The sequence below is a fragment of the Mustela putorius genome, unplaced genomic scaffold, assembly GCF_011764305.1.
Source record: "Mustela putorius furo isolate JIRA1106 unplaced genomic scaffold, ASM1176430v1.1 tig00000765_pilon_pilon_pilon, whole genome shotgun sequence".
NCBI classification, from domain to species: domain Eukaryota; kingdom Metazoa; phylum Chordata; class Mammalia; order Carnivora; family Mustelidae; genus Mustela; species Mustela putorius.
Window position 1 is genome coordinate 31,888 of NW_025421470.1, and position 14,729 is coordinate 46,616.

The 14,729-nt window shown below is 51.0% G+C and overlaps 1 protein-coding gene across 2 annotated transcripts in view; it reads right to left on the reverse strand.

The window, feature by feature from the left end:
* Positions 1–278: 278 nt before the first annotated feature.
* The window catches only part of PRMT2 (protein arginine methyltransferase 2), a 32,165-nt gene continuing 17,714 nt past the window's right edge, over positions 279–14,729 (reverse strand). For both annotated transcript variants that reach the window (XM_004780258.3, XM_045084271.1), the window contains exons 7-11: positions 6,972–7,147; positions 4,394–4,523; positions 3,191–3,327; positions 1,520–1,691; positions 279–862 (exon numbers count right to left, since the gene is read on the reverse strand). In XM_004780258.3, the coding sequence (XP_004780315.2) occupies positions 830–862; positions 1,520–1,691; positions 3,191–3,327; positions 4,394–4,523; positions 6,972–7,147 (648 nt within the window). In that variant the 3' untranslated portion in view covers positions 279–829. The remainder of the gene's footprint in view (positions 863–1,519; positions 1,692–3,190; positions 3,328–4,393; positions 4,524–6,971; positions 7,148–14,729) is intronic.

Genomic DNA, 14,729 nt, shown 5'->3' on the forward strand with positions numbered 1-14,729 from the left:
CTATCCCCAAGCCCTAACCCTGACCCTAACCCTGACCCTGAACCTAACTCTGACCCTGACTCTAAACTGGAACCTAACTGAACCCTGACTCTGACCCTAAGCCTAATCCTGGACCTGACCTGAACCCTGGCCCTGACCCTGACCCAGTCCCTAAACAATACAAGAAACTGTGGACCTGTCCCCCCAGGCACGGAAGTTTCTATCAGAGGAGAAAGGTTCCGAAGCAACGCATATAGCATGACCCCATGCTTGTAAACAAAGCGTGCGCACAGCAATGGTTTACACGCCAACATCATTTATTTAAAAATATTTATTGGACACGTGCGATGTGCCGACACAGAACGGATCTGGAAGACGTCTCTACGACTGTACTACCCATGCAGAGTCCCGTCGCATGCACGGCCAGCTCCGGGGCCCGCACGGCCTGGGACAGCCCCACCTCCTGCATGGCGAGGGGGGTCTAGGACACCACGACACACGATGCGTGAACAGTCACTTTCACAGGACGACAAGGGTGATGCGTGTGTGTCCTACGAGCTTAGAACTAGACCTAGCTAGGGACACTGTGCCACCAACTCACCCACAAGCCAGCACTGTGGACACCACTGGTGGACACCTGCAAACACAGCTACTTCTAGAGGACGGACACAGGCAGTGACGGTGGTGAGGGACTTCCCGCCGAGCCCGGCGTGGTCGCAGGTGACTCTGACGACGGGACCAAGCCCGCAGAGGCGGGTGCTGTCACGGGTCAGGCGGTGAGCACGGGGGCTCCTGCCCCAGGGCTCCTTCCCGCAGTGTCAGCTCCCCGCTCCCCACAGAGCGTCCGCTGTCATCTCCAGATGGGAAAGACCTTCTCTCCGCCCTGGCAGAGACAGCGCGACAAAGCCATCAAATCAGCTGTCACTGCAGGACGATAACGTGCAGCGTTTCCTAATAACTGAATGTCGTCCAAAGAACGACATTCAGGTGCAGAAATTTTCCTGAAGACACGATAAAACTTTTAACAAGAAATCAGCATAAACAAAGTACAAAAGAGGTATTAAAGCATACAAACCATCTGATTTTCTTTCCTGCTCTACACTAACCCATGAGTGTCCCCGGCGCAGCAGCCTCTGTGAGACTCCAAGCCCCAGGGCCCTGCGGGCCACAGCGTCACGGTGGGCAGGATGGCTCCACCACCCTCCAACCACCGCCATGGTCAGACGACCCACAGCACACCCCTACGCCACACGCCACCGGCCCCGCCTCCGCCCCCAGCCTCCCCAGCTCTCCATGGGGCCTCCTGGCCACAGGAAGGGTGGACCTTGGCCGGGCCGGGCTCTGCCGTCAGGCTCACCCTCTTGCCCTCTATTTCCTGTTCTGCACATAAAAGCATCCTCTTCCCATCAGGAGGATCAGAAAAATAATGCAGTGGACAAGGCCGTGTCTTGGCTGGTCAAGGGCTGGCCACCGTGATCACCCCAGACCCGTCTCCCAGGACCAGCGCCCCCGCCCCTGACTTTACAGCTAAGTATCTCACTTTCTGTGACGTGGGGTCTTGCGTGGAAGTGACAGACCAGCTCAGCGCCACGGACATGTGCCTCCTCCACACCGGGTTTCTCTGCAACACAACTGAGCCCGTGACCACGTCCCCGGGGACGACAGAGACAGGCTCGTCCATCATGAAGAGCACCTGCTTCCAGTGGGTGGTTCTGCAAGGCACGGGGCAGGGGTCACTGCGCTGGAGCCGGACCCTCTAGGCTTCCCCGCAGGACAGACACACCCCAGCCTGACAACCCGGACGGCCTCTGTGGGGACAGGGACTGAGTTACGACCCAGGGCAGCGGCAGCTCCTGGACACGGCACGGATTCCGGGCAGGGGAGGGCAGCTGGCACTGGTGGCTCAGAGCACACACGGCCGGGCCCAGGCCCCTCGCTCCTTGCCACAGACCCATACCTCCCAAAGTCCCCTGCTCGGTTCCTGAGCCGCCCGTGCTGGAGTCCCCGTTTCTGCGGCCCAACAAGTCTTCGTTCCCGTGCAAGCCCGGGGGAAGGTGAGCGGGACAGACGTAACATCCGGGAGATACAGTCACACTCCCGAGCTCCTCAGGTCTTACTGGCTCGGACAGCTTGGCCCGACCACCCACTGCCGCCTCTGCCCCACACCTGACATGCAGCCCATGGTCCCGCTCACCGGCCCCCCCTTCCTCCTGCCCCAACCACTGGGAGGGTCTCTCTCCACCCTCACAGAGCGCCCGTCCCGTGTCTGCACCCTGCAAGCCCACACCACCTGTGTGTGGACACTCTGGGGGAGACCACCCCGGCACATGACCATCCCCTGGGTGTCTGCCATGGTCCTACCCTCACCTCGCATCTGTGCTCGCGGGACCTGGACGGAAAGCTGGCCAGAGCCCAGCCCCGCCTCCTCCACAGGACACAGGGCACACAGCCCCTCACCTCTGCCCCCACTTTCCAGAAGGGCATCTGGGGTCCTCCTGGGCCCACTGCCATAGCTGGCATCTAACTGGGTGTTGCCGCAACCCTCACTGGTCCAGACCAGTTACCGAACAGGACAACAAAGGCGTCAGAGGGAGGCAGCATCCCCATGGGGGCTGCTGTCGACCACGGAAGCTTCCCAGTGTGTCGAGCAAGTGAGCGGCATCACATTACTGCATGAAAAGTTGTCTCAAGGGGCACCTGGGGGGGCTCAGTATGCGAAGCCTCTGCCTTCAGCTCAGGTCATGATCCCACGGTCCTGGGATCGAGGCCCACATCGGGCTCCCTGGCCCAGCGGGGAGCCAGCTTCCTCCCTCTGGCTGTCGCTCCCCCTGCTTGTGCTTTCTCTGACAAGTAAATAAATAAAATCTCTTTTTAAGAAATTTGTCTCAAGAAGCACTGACCTTCCCCTGGACAGCTGGAGTGGAAAGCCCGTAGAGCTCTATGAGACCACAGGACACTAAAGCAGCCTCCAGGGCCAAGACCAAGTCTGCTTCTCCTAGTCATGCAGGGGTCAGAGGGCAGCCCAGGAGAGCCCAGCGCGGGGACGGGTGGGGCCCTGCCTGGACTTGCCCACCCAGGGCCTGCACTCCCTGCTCCGAGGCTCCCAGGACCACTGGGGCTCGGCCAGAGGGCTGACCACCGGAAGGAAGGCCAGCCGCATCAGCTCCTCCCGGGGCTGCTGGTGGGGCCCCCGCGGGAGACGCACACTCACGGGTGGAAGGGGCCTGTGCTCAACACCAGCTGGGGCTCGTCCTCCTCCAGACTCTGGAACCGCACGCTGAACCAGGCCGTGAACCCGTGCAGCGCGCCGGCTTTCCTGATCTCGAAGTGCAGCTCGCCTTTCATCGTCTGTTCAAGCGGACGGTAAGAAGGGGACACGGGTTCTGTAAGCGCAGGACTGGGCCACGAGGGTCCCCCCGAGCAAGAACTAGCAACTGTCCACCCGGGCCCGCCCCACGGATCCCACCGCCCTGCCCTGCCCTCAGAACCGTCTAGTTCAGCAACGGCAACAGGACTTGCTGGTTTAGCTGAACACCTCAACACCACGTAAAATTTCCTCCTCCTGAAACTACTAAAACTGGCATCATAAATCCAAATGCTGCAGATAATGGGAAAAGGTTTCAAGCAATCTGGGCCTCATCCGCCCAGACAGGAGTGGAACCGAATTTCCTCTCAATTCTTTGCATAAATGAAGCTCCAGGCCGGTCTCTATTCTGCAAAACTACGTACAGAGTCAAGAGTTCAGTCTCGGGGCACCTGGGTGGCTCAGTGGGTTGAGCGGCTGCCTTCGGCTCAGGTCATGATCCCAGCGTCCTGGGATCGAGTCCCGCATCGGGATCCTTGCTCCGCGGGGAGCCTGCTTCTCCCTCTGCCTCTGCCTGCCTCTCTGTCTGCCTGTGCTCGCGCTCTCCCCCTCTCTGTCTCTGACAAATAAATTTAAAAATCTTAAAATAAAAAAAAGAGTTCAGTCTCCACGTTGTTCTGCCCGTCGGAACCCCGCAGGGCTGCCCGGGACCCCCACACTCGCTCGCTGCTCCTGCACCTCCCCGCACCCCCTCCAATGAGGTCCCGCGGCCACACGCGCCACCTCGTGGCAACAGGGGGAAGTACAAGTAAGAATTAAGACTTCTGTCCTCAACCGTAGTGAAAACAATTTTAACTCAGTCCTTGAAGAAACTGGATACGATGTATTAGAATCCAAAGACGCTGAAAATATTAAACATAAATCTGAAAAGAACGGATGATGTTGAAGAGGCCAGCGGTAAAGAAAATAACTTAAAAATATAAAATACAAAATCAAATATAAAGAAGCAAAGACTCTGGGAAAATCAAAGCAAGGCTCATGACATCCGCAGAGAAGTCTCGGTGCACGGGCGCCGCTCACAACACGAGAGGGAAGCGCGTCTGGTCTCACCTCCAGGTCTGCGATCTGCACAGTCCTCATGTCCAGCTGTAATATGGTGCATGGCTCCGAGAGACAGTCTTCTGGTTTCAAAATGTGGTTATACTTGGGCTTCGAAAAAAACTCCTTAATTGCTAAAGATCTAGGGAAAAAGTCAAAGGCATTGCTCAGAGGCGCGGACCGACGTCTCGGGCTCTGACACACACACGCACGCACGCACGACCCCAGCACTGCGGCTTCTCTCCAGCATCCGCAGGAGTTCCAAGCCACGGCCTGCGGCACAAGGACACGGAGACGGGCTGGAGGTCCCCACAGGCGGCCTGGCGAGACCGCAGTGCGAGCGTCTCCCAGCTCCACCCTCTGCGCAGGGCCTGAGCTCCTGGAAACCAACCGTCCCTGGCAGGCAGCGCCCGGACCCATCCCACCGCCCTCCTCCTGAGTCGTGGACAGCATCCGTGGGAGCCCAGCGCGGCTCCCTCGCCCGACCCAACCTCATCCCATGGACACGTCCTCTCACGGCACGAGAAGGGTGAGTACGGGACAGTAAGATATCCACAGTAAATGGGACACTCCTGCTCTAGGTGACCCTCTCTGACCCGCATCAGCCCGACTCTCAGGAGGGGTCCCCGCACACGGGCTGAGCCCCCGCACCGTCCCTCGTCACTGCGCCTGACCCCACTGCGGAACATGGTGCTTGCCACTTACCACGGGAAATGGTTCAAAAATTGAGCACAGCACTAACTTCTAAAATAACAATTAAAAGTCAACATTTTAATGACGCCACGATATGGCCACGTTTTAAAAAATATTTTTCTGATAAAAATAATTATGCACATATAAAGAATTGGGAAAATACAGAAAAGTCCAAAGAAAAACCCTGAGTCTCCCATGCCCTTGCCTCGGCACTCTGCTACAGTCATTTTCCCCCTGGAGCTCTAGTTGTGTGTTTTTATGCAAGCAGAAGGCATTCTGCGTATGTGGTCTGTGCCCCCCCCCGGTGTCACCATGTCCTAATCCATCGGACGGGTGTACAGCCATCCACCACGCTCTACGGGACCGTCTGTTCCCCGTGCTGTGTGTTCAGGAGCACGCCGTGGCGGGACCGACGGGGAAGGGGGCGGATGTCCCCCGCACCCACAGCTCTGGGCACACGGGTGCGTCTCCCTCATCTCACCTACAGCTCAGGCAGCACCAACTGCCGTTTTAATGTGATCTTTGTCCATCCGGTTGGCAAAAATGGCCTTTAATTTGCGTTTCAATCACTAATGATGCTGGGATTTCTTTCAAATATTTATTGGTGACTTTATTTAGTTTTTGTGACTTGCTTATTCCTGTGACTGGGCTATAATTTCACTGGACACTCAGCTTTTGCTGACTCACTCTAGGGTCTGCCAGCTGGCACCTCCCTCCAAGCCGCGGCTGCCTTTTAAACCGTGTTCAGCTGCCGACTCGCGGAGGCTGTCCGTTTGTACAGACTCAAGTCCAGCGGCGCTTTCCTTCTTTCTGGCCACTTTCTTTCCATCCAAAACCTGACACATGGGCCCCCACCGATTCCGAGAGCTGATGCAGATGCATCAGAGTTTAACACAAAACTCTTAAATCCATGGGAAATTAAATTTCAGTGCACAGTATGAGAGAAGGAAAGAAGTTTCAAGCGGCTCATCCGTGGCCCAGAGCGCTCTGCCGCCTGTGCCCCTCACGCCCCAGGTCTCCCACACACACTGTGCGGGCCCATCCTGTGCCTCTGCTCTGTCCTTTCCTGGCTCAGGACCACTCTGCCTTCATCACTGGGTCCCCAGCTTAGACCTCACACCTGGCCCTCGATGAATGAGGGGCCGGCTCTGCCGGGGACCTGTCCTCCCCATCCTCTGTGGGGTTTGGGTTGAGAGTGCAGTGGTCCAGCATGTTAACTGGGGAAGGCGTCTTCCCTTGGCATTATCGTCTCTTTTTCTGAGTTGCTTAATAAAGGCCAAAAGGGCCCAGAGCCTCCCTCCCTCTGCACCCAGCAGACGTCCATGCTCACCACGCCCTCACGGCGTACGTGAGACGTCCTGCAGTACTGAGCCGTGGGGCCCCCTACTTCCCAGGGCTGACGCTGGCACCCCCGGACAACCAAGGCACACCAGCTTCTGTCACCATCCTCTAACGAGCGGCAACAGTGGGAACATGAAGGGCTCATCCACCAATCATCTTAGATTACAACCGAGTTCAGCGGTGCAAGTGCGTCCGTGTCTACAAGGAGGAAAGCGCGCACTGTGGGACGTCGCTTCCTCTGCAAACTGCCAGGGATGACTTCACAAATACCCTGTTCTGATCCTTTAAAACTGAACAGCTCTTAGTAGGAGCACATATTGTGTGTTAGCAGACCATGCACCGGTAAAGGCCTCATCTGTAGCCGTGATCACATTTTCCCGCCGTATTTGAGCCTTGCTCACTCCCGTCACATCTGCTACCGGCGTAAAGGCTCGAGGGTCGGCCTGCCAAGTTCTCTGGCCTGGCGTGAACCCCCCCAGCGCCGTGGCGGGCTCCACACTCGGGGTCTCCCCAGCCCGCGCAGCAGAACAGCCGGCACACGGCCCGCCGCACTCACTTGAGGGCACTGAGGTTGAACTCGTAGGCGTTGTCCCAGAAGAGCACCTTGCTGCGGTAGTCCCGGTCGGCGCTGCAGGGCACCAGGTGCAGCGCGGCCGTGGTCGGCCAGATGACCCCGCCCTCCTTCAGCCACGCGTCCCGGGCGTACAGGATCGACTCGATCATGAACTCAAACTGCACAGGAGGGAGACACACAGGGCACACAGCGGCGGAGGCTGCGTCTGGGACCCGTTATCTGGGGGCCGACCTGTACCCACAGCAGCGGTGGCGCTGACCCTTACCACGGCCTCAGCCAGAGTCCCACCAGCCCCCGTGAGACTGAGTCTACAGCCAGGCGGCCGCCGGTCAGGAGACAACTTCACCCCGTCCCCCGTCCCCCGCCACCCCACGCCAGCTGCTACCCCGTTTCTAACAGCCCCAAAAGGCCGCAGCGTTTTCACTGTCAGACTGGGTAAACTTGGCCTGGGGTACTCTCAGAATTTTCACAATCCTGTAAGTTCACTGAAATCACCTCCTAAAAACACGAGACATTAAAAGCAGACGCGCTGCGGAGGTTCACATGGTACTTAAGTCGTAAGAGCAGCCTGACAGCTCCCGACGCCCTCAGAGCTCCCCGGACAGGCGGGAGCGATGCCTCAGCCTGAGACAGCAGCGGCAGGAAGCCAGCCTTTGTGTCAGAACCAGGGAGTGCAGGGAGCGTGCGGGGAGCAAGAGGGGACGGTGCCAGGAGTGTGCTGCCAGTGTGCAAGGAGTGTGCGGGGAGCGTGCGGGGAGCGTGCAGGGAAGGCTAGAGGCACTTCGTTCTGCAGCTAAAGGGAAGCCACTAAGGGTTTTTTCTCAAATAATTTCAGGCGGTTTTCATTTCAGAAGTAGTGGATGTTCAGTATGGAAACATTCAGAAAAGTCAGAAAAGCACAAACCTAAACAAAAGTCATGAGTAAACCCAGGACCCAAGGAACCACTGCTCGCTTGGCACTTTATCCCAAGGACTTTTCTTCACGTACACAGACATGCACGCAGGTGAAAACCATATACAGATAATTTTTGATTCTATTTTATTAAACTATCTATGGTCAATCAGCCAGTCTACCGATTTTAACCCTTGTATGGATCTGTGTAACCACACTCGGGACACAGAACAGCTGCATGACCCTCGTATGGATCTGTGTAACCACACTCGGTGCACAGAACAGCTGCATGACCCCAAAACCCTCCTCCCACCACCCCCGACGTCTGGAAACCGCTCAGCGGCCTCCCCGCAGCTCTTTTGGAGAATGTCACACAAATGGAACAACTGTTTTCTACACTAATAGCTTCTGTCTTGTGCTTTCCATCCTGTCCTACGTCTTTCCTCGTTACGGTATCACACTGGTTCCATTACCCTTACTGATGCCACCAGCTCCCTGGCATCCGAGTACCAGCCGCTCATCCTTCATCGCCCAGCAGCAGCCCTGGTGCAGATGTACCCCAGACACGCATCCAGTCACCTGCCGGCGGACATTTGGGTTGTTTCCAGCTTTTTGGCAATTTTAACTGGAGCAGTGTAAGCACGTACAGGTTTGTGTGTGGGCACAGCCGGCGTTTCCGTGTCAGTACCCAGAACTGGAATCACCGAGTCACACAGCAAGTGCACCGGCACCTCCAGAGAACACTGCCCAATGGCCCCAGAGTGGCTGCGTCAGTGCCGGGAGCCTCGGTGGCCCACAGCACTCGGAATCACAGAAACTGCAGCCACCCCGGCAGGCGTGTGGTGGCACCGCGTACAGCCTCAGTCTGTGTCCCCTGGTGACTGCTCTGCTTCCTGTCTTTTCACACACTCCCTTCTCAGACATCTGTATACTCTGGCAAACTCTCTGTTCACATCTTTTGCACATTTTCCACTTAGGTTGTTTACTTTCTTCCTGTTGAATTTTGAGAGCTGTTTGTGTATTCAGGACACATATTAAATATGTGATTTGCAAATACTTTCTCCCACTCTTACCATGTTTTTTCATTTTCTTTTACAGAGCAGACATTTTTAATTCTGGTAAAGTCTGGCATATGCACTTTTCCTTTAATGGATCATACTTAAGAATCAACCAAAAACTCTTTGCCTAACCCATGACAATTTTCTCCCAAGATTTCCTTTTAAAGTTTTATAGTTTTACAGTCTATGCTATTAGATCTAGAATCAATCTTGAATTTTTTGGAAGAACATCTGAGGCTTAAAAATGAAGTTCTTTTTCTCTTTTCTTTTCTTTTTCACATGTGGATGGCCAGCTAACTGTGCCAGTATCTTCCAATGAAAAGACTATCTTTTCTCCATTAAACTGATCCTGCTCCCCTGTTAAAAGATCAGTTAACCATGTTTTTAGGGATCGATGTCTCTACTTTAGCCATCGACCCATGTGTCTGTCCTGTCACCAGTACCGCACTGTTTTTACCACACAGCTTTACACTAAGTTTTAAAGTCAGGCACGTAATCCTTCAGATTTTATTCTTCTTTTAAAAATTGTATCCGCCTGGGGGGCTCGGTGGGTTGAGCATCTGCCTTCGGCTCAGGTCATGATCTCAGGGTCCTGGGATCGAGTCCCGCATCGGGCTCTCTGCTCAGCGGGGAGCCTGCTTCCCTCTGTCTCTCTCTGCCTGCCTCTCCATCTACTTGTGATTTCTCTCTGTCAAATAAATAAATATTTTTTTAAAAAATTTTTTAAATTAAAATTTAAAAAATTGTACCAACTATTCTAGTTTCTGTACTTTCCAAATAAAGTTTACAATGAGGTCGTCTACACAGACCAAACAACCCTGCACCGACCCTGACTGGAACTGTGTTCTGTCTACAGACCAGTGTATGAACATCATTACCAATTTGTCTTCCAGTCCATGAACACTGTATCTCTCCATTTATTCGGGTTTTCTGTGACCTCTTTCATCAGCACCTTATAGTTTTTGGCCTATAAAACTTGTACATGTCTTGTTGCCTTTCTAAGTATTTCACATCTGGGGACTACTGCAAAAGCTACTGTACACTGTTAGTGTACAAACAAACAAAAATTAGCCTCCTGAATCCAGCAGTACATTAAAAGGATCCTAACCCTCGATCAAGTGGGATTTACTTCTGGGATGCAAACACAGTTCAACATACAGCAAATCAGTGGATGTGATATACCACATCAACAAAATGAAATCATATAGTCATTTCAATATGTGCGGAAAAAGCATTAATAAAATTCAACTATATTCCATGATCAAAACCAAAAATCTACAAATTAGGAGAATATCCCACAACATAATAAAAGCCACATATGTCAAGCCTAGAGCTAGCACCATACTCGACCGTGAAAAGCAGAAAGCTTTCCTGTAAGATCACATGAAAGCCAGGCATGTCCTCTCTCACCATTTTCATTCAACATAGTCCTGAAAGTCCTAGCCACAGCAAGGCAAGGAAAAGAAATTTAATAAGCATCCAAAGCAGAAGAGAAGAAGTAAAACTGTCTCTATTTGCAGATGACGTATTATATATAGAAAATCCTGGGGCGCCTGGGTGGCTCAGTGGGTTAAGCCGCTGCCTTCGGCTCAGGTCATGATCTCAGGGTCCTGGGATCAAGCCCCGCATTGGGCTCTCTGCTCAGCAGGGAGCCTGGCTTCCTCCTCTCTCTCTCTCCTGCCTCTCTGCTTACTTATGATCTCTCTCTGTCAAATAAATAAATAAAATCTTTAAAAAAAAAAATCCTAAAGACTCCACCAAAAAAACCTTCAGAATAACAAATTCAATAAAGCTGCAGAATATAATATTAATATGCAAAAATCATTTGTGCTTCTAAACACTAACAATAAACTATGAGAAAGAGAAATTAAGAAAATAATCCCATTTACAGTTCCATCAAAAATAATAAAATACCAAAAAAAATAAAAATAAAAAAATAATAATAAAATACCTTGGGGTGCCTGGGTGGCTCAATGGGTTAAAGCCTCTGCCTTTGGCTCAAGTCATGATCCCAGGGTCCTGGGATTGGGCTCTGAGTCCCGAGCATCGGGCTTTCTGCTCAGCCAGGGGCCTGCTTCCTCTCTGCCTGCCTCTCTGCCTACTTGTGATCTCTCTCTGTCAAATGAATAAATAAAAGCTTTTAAAATAATAATAATAATTTAAAAATACCTCAAAATAAATTTAACCAAGGGGAGTAAAAAAGACAATGAAGAAAGAACTTAAAGAAGACACAAACAAACAGAAAGACATCCCCTGCTCATGGACAGGAAGAATCAGAATTGTTTACCTATCCACACTTCTCAATCCACAGATTCAATTCAATCTCTATCGAAATCCTAATGGCATTTCTCACAGAAATAGGAAAAGAGGTCCAAAGACTCCAACTGAACACAGCAATCTTGAGAAAGAAGACCGAAGCCAGAGTCGTAGCATTTCCTGGGTTCAAACTGTATTATAAAGCTGTCGGAATCAAAACAATATGGTACTGCCATAAAAACAGACGCGTAAGTCAACGGAACAGAACAGAGAGTCCGGAAGTTACCCCATGCATATGTGATCAATTAATTTTCAACAAAGAAGCCAAGAACAGACAATGTGGAGAGGAGAAAGTCTTCGAGATGGTGCTGGGAAAACCAGGTTGCTGCACGCCCAAGAGTGAACAGGACCACTGTCTTACAACACACACGAAAATCGACTCCAAATGGATTAGAGACTTGATTATAAAATCTAAAACCAAAAAATTCTTAGAAGCAAACACAGAGAATAAGCCCCTGAACTAACCATGCAGGTCGTTTTTTGGATTAGACACTAAAAGCAAAGACAACAAAAGCAAAAATAAACAAGTGAGGCTGCATCAAACTGAAAAGCGTCTGCACAGCAAAGGAAATCATCAGCAACAAAAAGATAAAGTTTCACCCAATAAGGGGTGAAAACCCGAAACATATAAGGAACCCATACAACCCAACAGAAAAAAAAGTATTTTAACTGGACAAAGGGACTTGTTTTCCCAAGTCATACAGAGGGCAACGGACACATGAAAAGGTGCTCAGTGTCACTGAGCATCAGGGAATGCAAATCAAAGCCACACTGAGGTGTGACATCATACCTCTACGTCAATTATCAAAAAGCCAACAGGTGGAATGACCGGGTGGTGCAGTCGGCTGAGCATCTGACTCCTGGTTTCGGTTCAGGTCATGATGTCAGGGTCGTGGGCCTGAGTCCCATGTCAGGCTCCGTGCTCAGCGGGGAGTCTGCCCCTATCTCTCTCCCTCTGCCTCTCCCCCTGTGCTCTCTCTCCCTTGCTCTAAAATAAATAAATAAATCTTTAGAATAATACAACATATAGCAGATGCTGGCAAGAATATGCAGAAAAGGCAGGCTCTCGCACCGCTGGTGGGAACGTAGACCGGCGCAGCCACTGTGGGAACCCGTGTGGAGGACCCTCAGGAAATCAAAACTAGAAACACCACGAGACCCAGCAATCCCACTTCCGGGCTATATCCAGAGGAAACAAAACCACTATCTCAGAGAGGTGCTCCTGTGCTCACAATAACCAAGCCAGGACAACAGTCTGGGGATGCCCTGACAGACGAGCGGATCAAAGAAAAAGCAGGAGATGCATTCCTGAGACCACGTGACACACACTCTAGACACGGACAAACATGGTGGGGAACCCCTCAGCCCTGGGACGGAGGAAGGCCAGCCGTCTGCAGGAACACGGATGATGCTAGAGGGCCTTCAGCTACTGAAGTGAGCCACGCAGAGACAGATCGACACTGCATCCTATCACTTACACGTGAAATTCTAAAAATAAAATTTTTTTTTAACTGAGCCCATAGAAACAGAAAGTAAAAAAGTGGTTACCAGGAGCTCAGGGGTGAGGAAAATAGGGAGACACTGGCAAAAAACTATCAATTATAAAATGAGGAAGGTCTGAGTATCTATTACATACCCAGGTGACTACAGATGACAACACCATCATGGGGAGGTGACAGATGTGTTAACTCAATGGGGCAGTGGGGCAATGGGGAAGCTGTCGGTAAAGTACACAAACACCAAGTCATCAAACTGCACACTTTGCTATCTTACTATCTCCTAATTATACCTCAGTGCAAGAGAAGATACACAACAGATAAACAGATTACAGAAAAAGAAGTGAGCTTCAAAGGGAAATTAGAGAATCGATTCCATTTACTATAGCACCAAGAACCATAAGATACCTGGGAATAAACCTAACCAAAGAGGTAAAGGATCTGTACTCGAGGAACTACAGAACACTCATGAAAGAAATCGAAGAAGACAAAAAAAGATGGAAGACCATTCCATGCTCAAGGATCGGAAGAATAAACATTGTTAAAATGTCTGTACTGCCTAGAGCAATCTAACCTTTTAATGCCATTCCAATCAAAATTCCACCGGTAGGGGCGCCTGGGTGGCTCAGTGGGTTAAGCCGCTGCCTTCGGCTCAGGTCGTGATCTCAGGGTCCTGGGATCGAGTCCCGCATCAGGCTCTCTGCTGGGCAGGGAGCCTGCTTCCCTCTCTCTCTCTCTCTCTCTGCCTGCCTCTCCATCTACTTGTGATTTCTCTCTGTCAAATAAATAAATAAAATCTTTAAAAAAAAAAAAAAATTCCACCGGTATTTTTCAAAGAGCTGGAGCAAATAATCCTAAAATTTGTATGGTACCAGAAGAGATCCTGAATTGCTAAATAAATGTTGAAAAAGAAAAAACTGGCGGCATCACGTTGCCTGATTTCGAGCTTTACTACAAAGCTGTGATCACCAAGACACCATGGTACTGGCACAAAAACAGACACATAGACCAGTGGAACAGAGTAGAAAGCCCAGATATGGATCCCCAACTCTTTGGTCAAATAATCTTCGACAAAACAGGAAAAAATATCCAGTAGAAAAAAGACAGTCTCTTCAGTAAATGGTGCTGGGAAAATTGGACAGCTATGTGTAGAAGAATGAAAAGTCAACCATTCTCTTATACCCTATACAAAGATAAACTTGAAATGGATAAAAGACCTCAATGTGAGGCAGGAATCCATCAGAATCCTAGAGGAGAACATAGGCAGTAACCTCTTCACATCGGCTACAGCAACTTCTTTCAAGACATGTCTCCAGAGGGAAAGGAAACAAAAGGGAAAATTAATTTTGGGGACTTCATCAAGATTAAAAGCTTCCGCACAGCAAAGGAAACAGTCCACAAAACAAAGAGGCAACCCACGGAATGGGAGAAGATATTTGCAAATGACAGTACAGACAAAAGGCTGATATCCAGGATCTATAAAGAACTCCTCAAACTCAACACACACAAAACAGATAATCACGTCAAAAAATGGGCAGAAGACATGAACAGACACTTCTCCAATGAAGACATACAAATGGCTATCAGACACATGAAAAGGTGTTCATCATCACTAGCCCTCAGGGAGATTCAAATCAAAACCACACTGAGATACCACCATGCACCAGTTAGAATGGCCAAAATTAATAAGACAGGAAACAACATGTGTTGGAGAGGATGTGGAGAAAGGGGAACCCTCTTACACTGTTGGTGGGAATGCAAGTTGGTGCAGCCACTTTGGAGAACAGTGTGGAGATTCCTCAAGAAATTAAAAATAGAATTTCCCTATGACCCTGCAATTGCACTACTGGGTATTTACCCCAAAGATACAGATGTCGTGAAAAGAAGGGCCATCTGTACCCCAATGTTCATAGCAGCAATGGCCACGGTTACCAAACTGTGGAAAGAACCAAGATGCCCTTCAACAGACGAATGGATC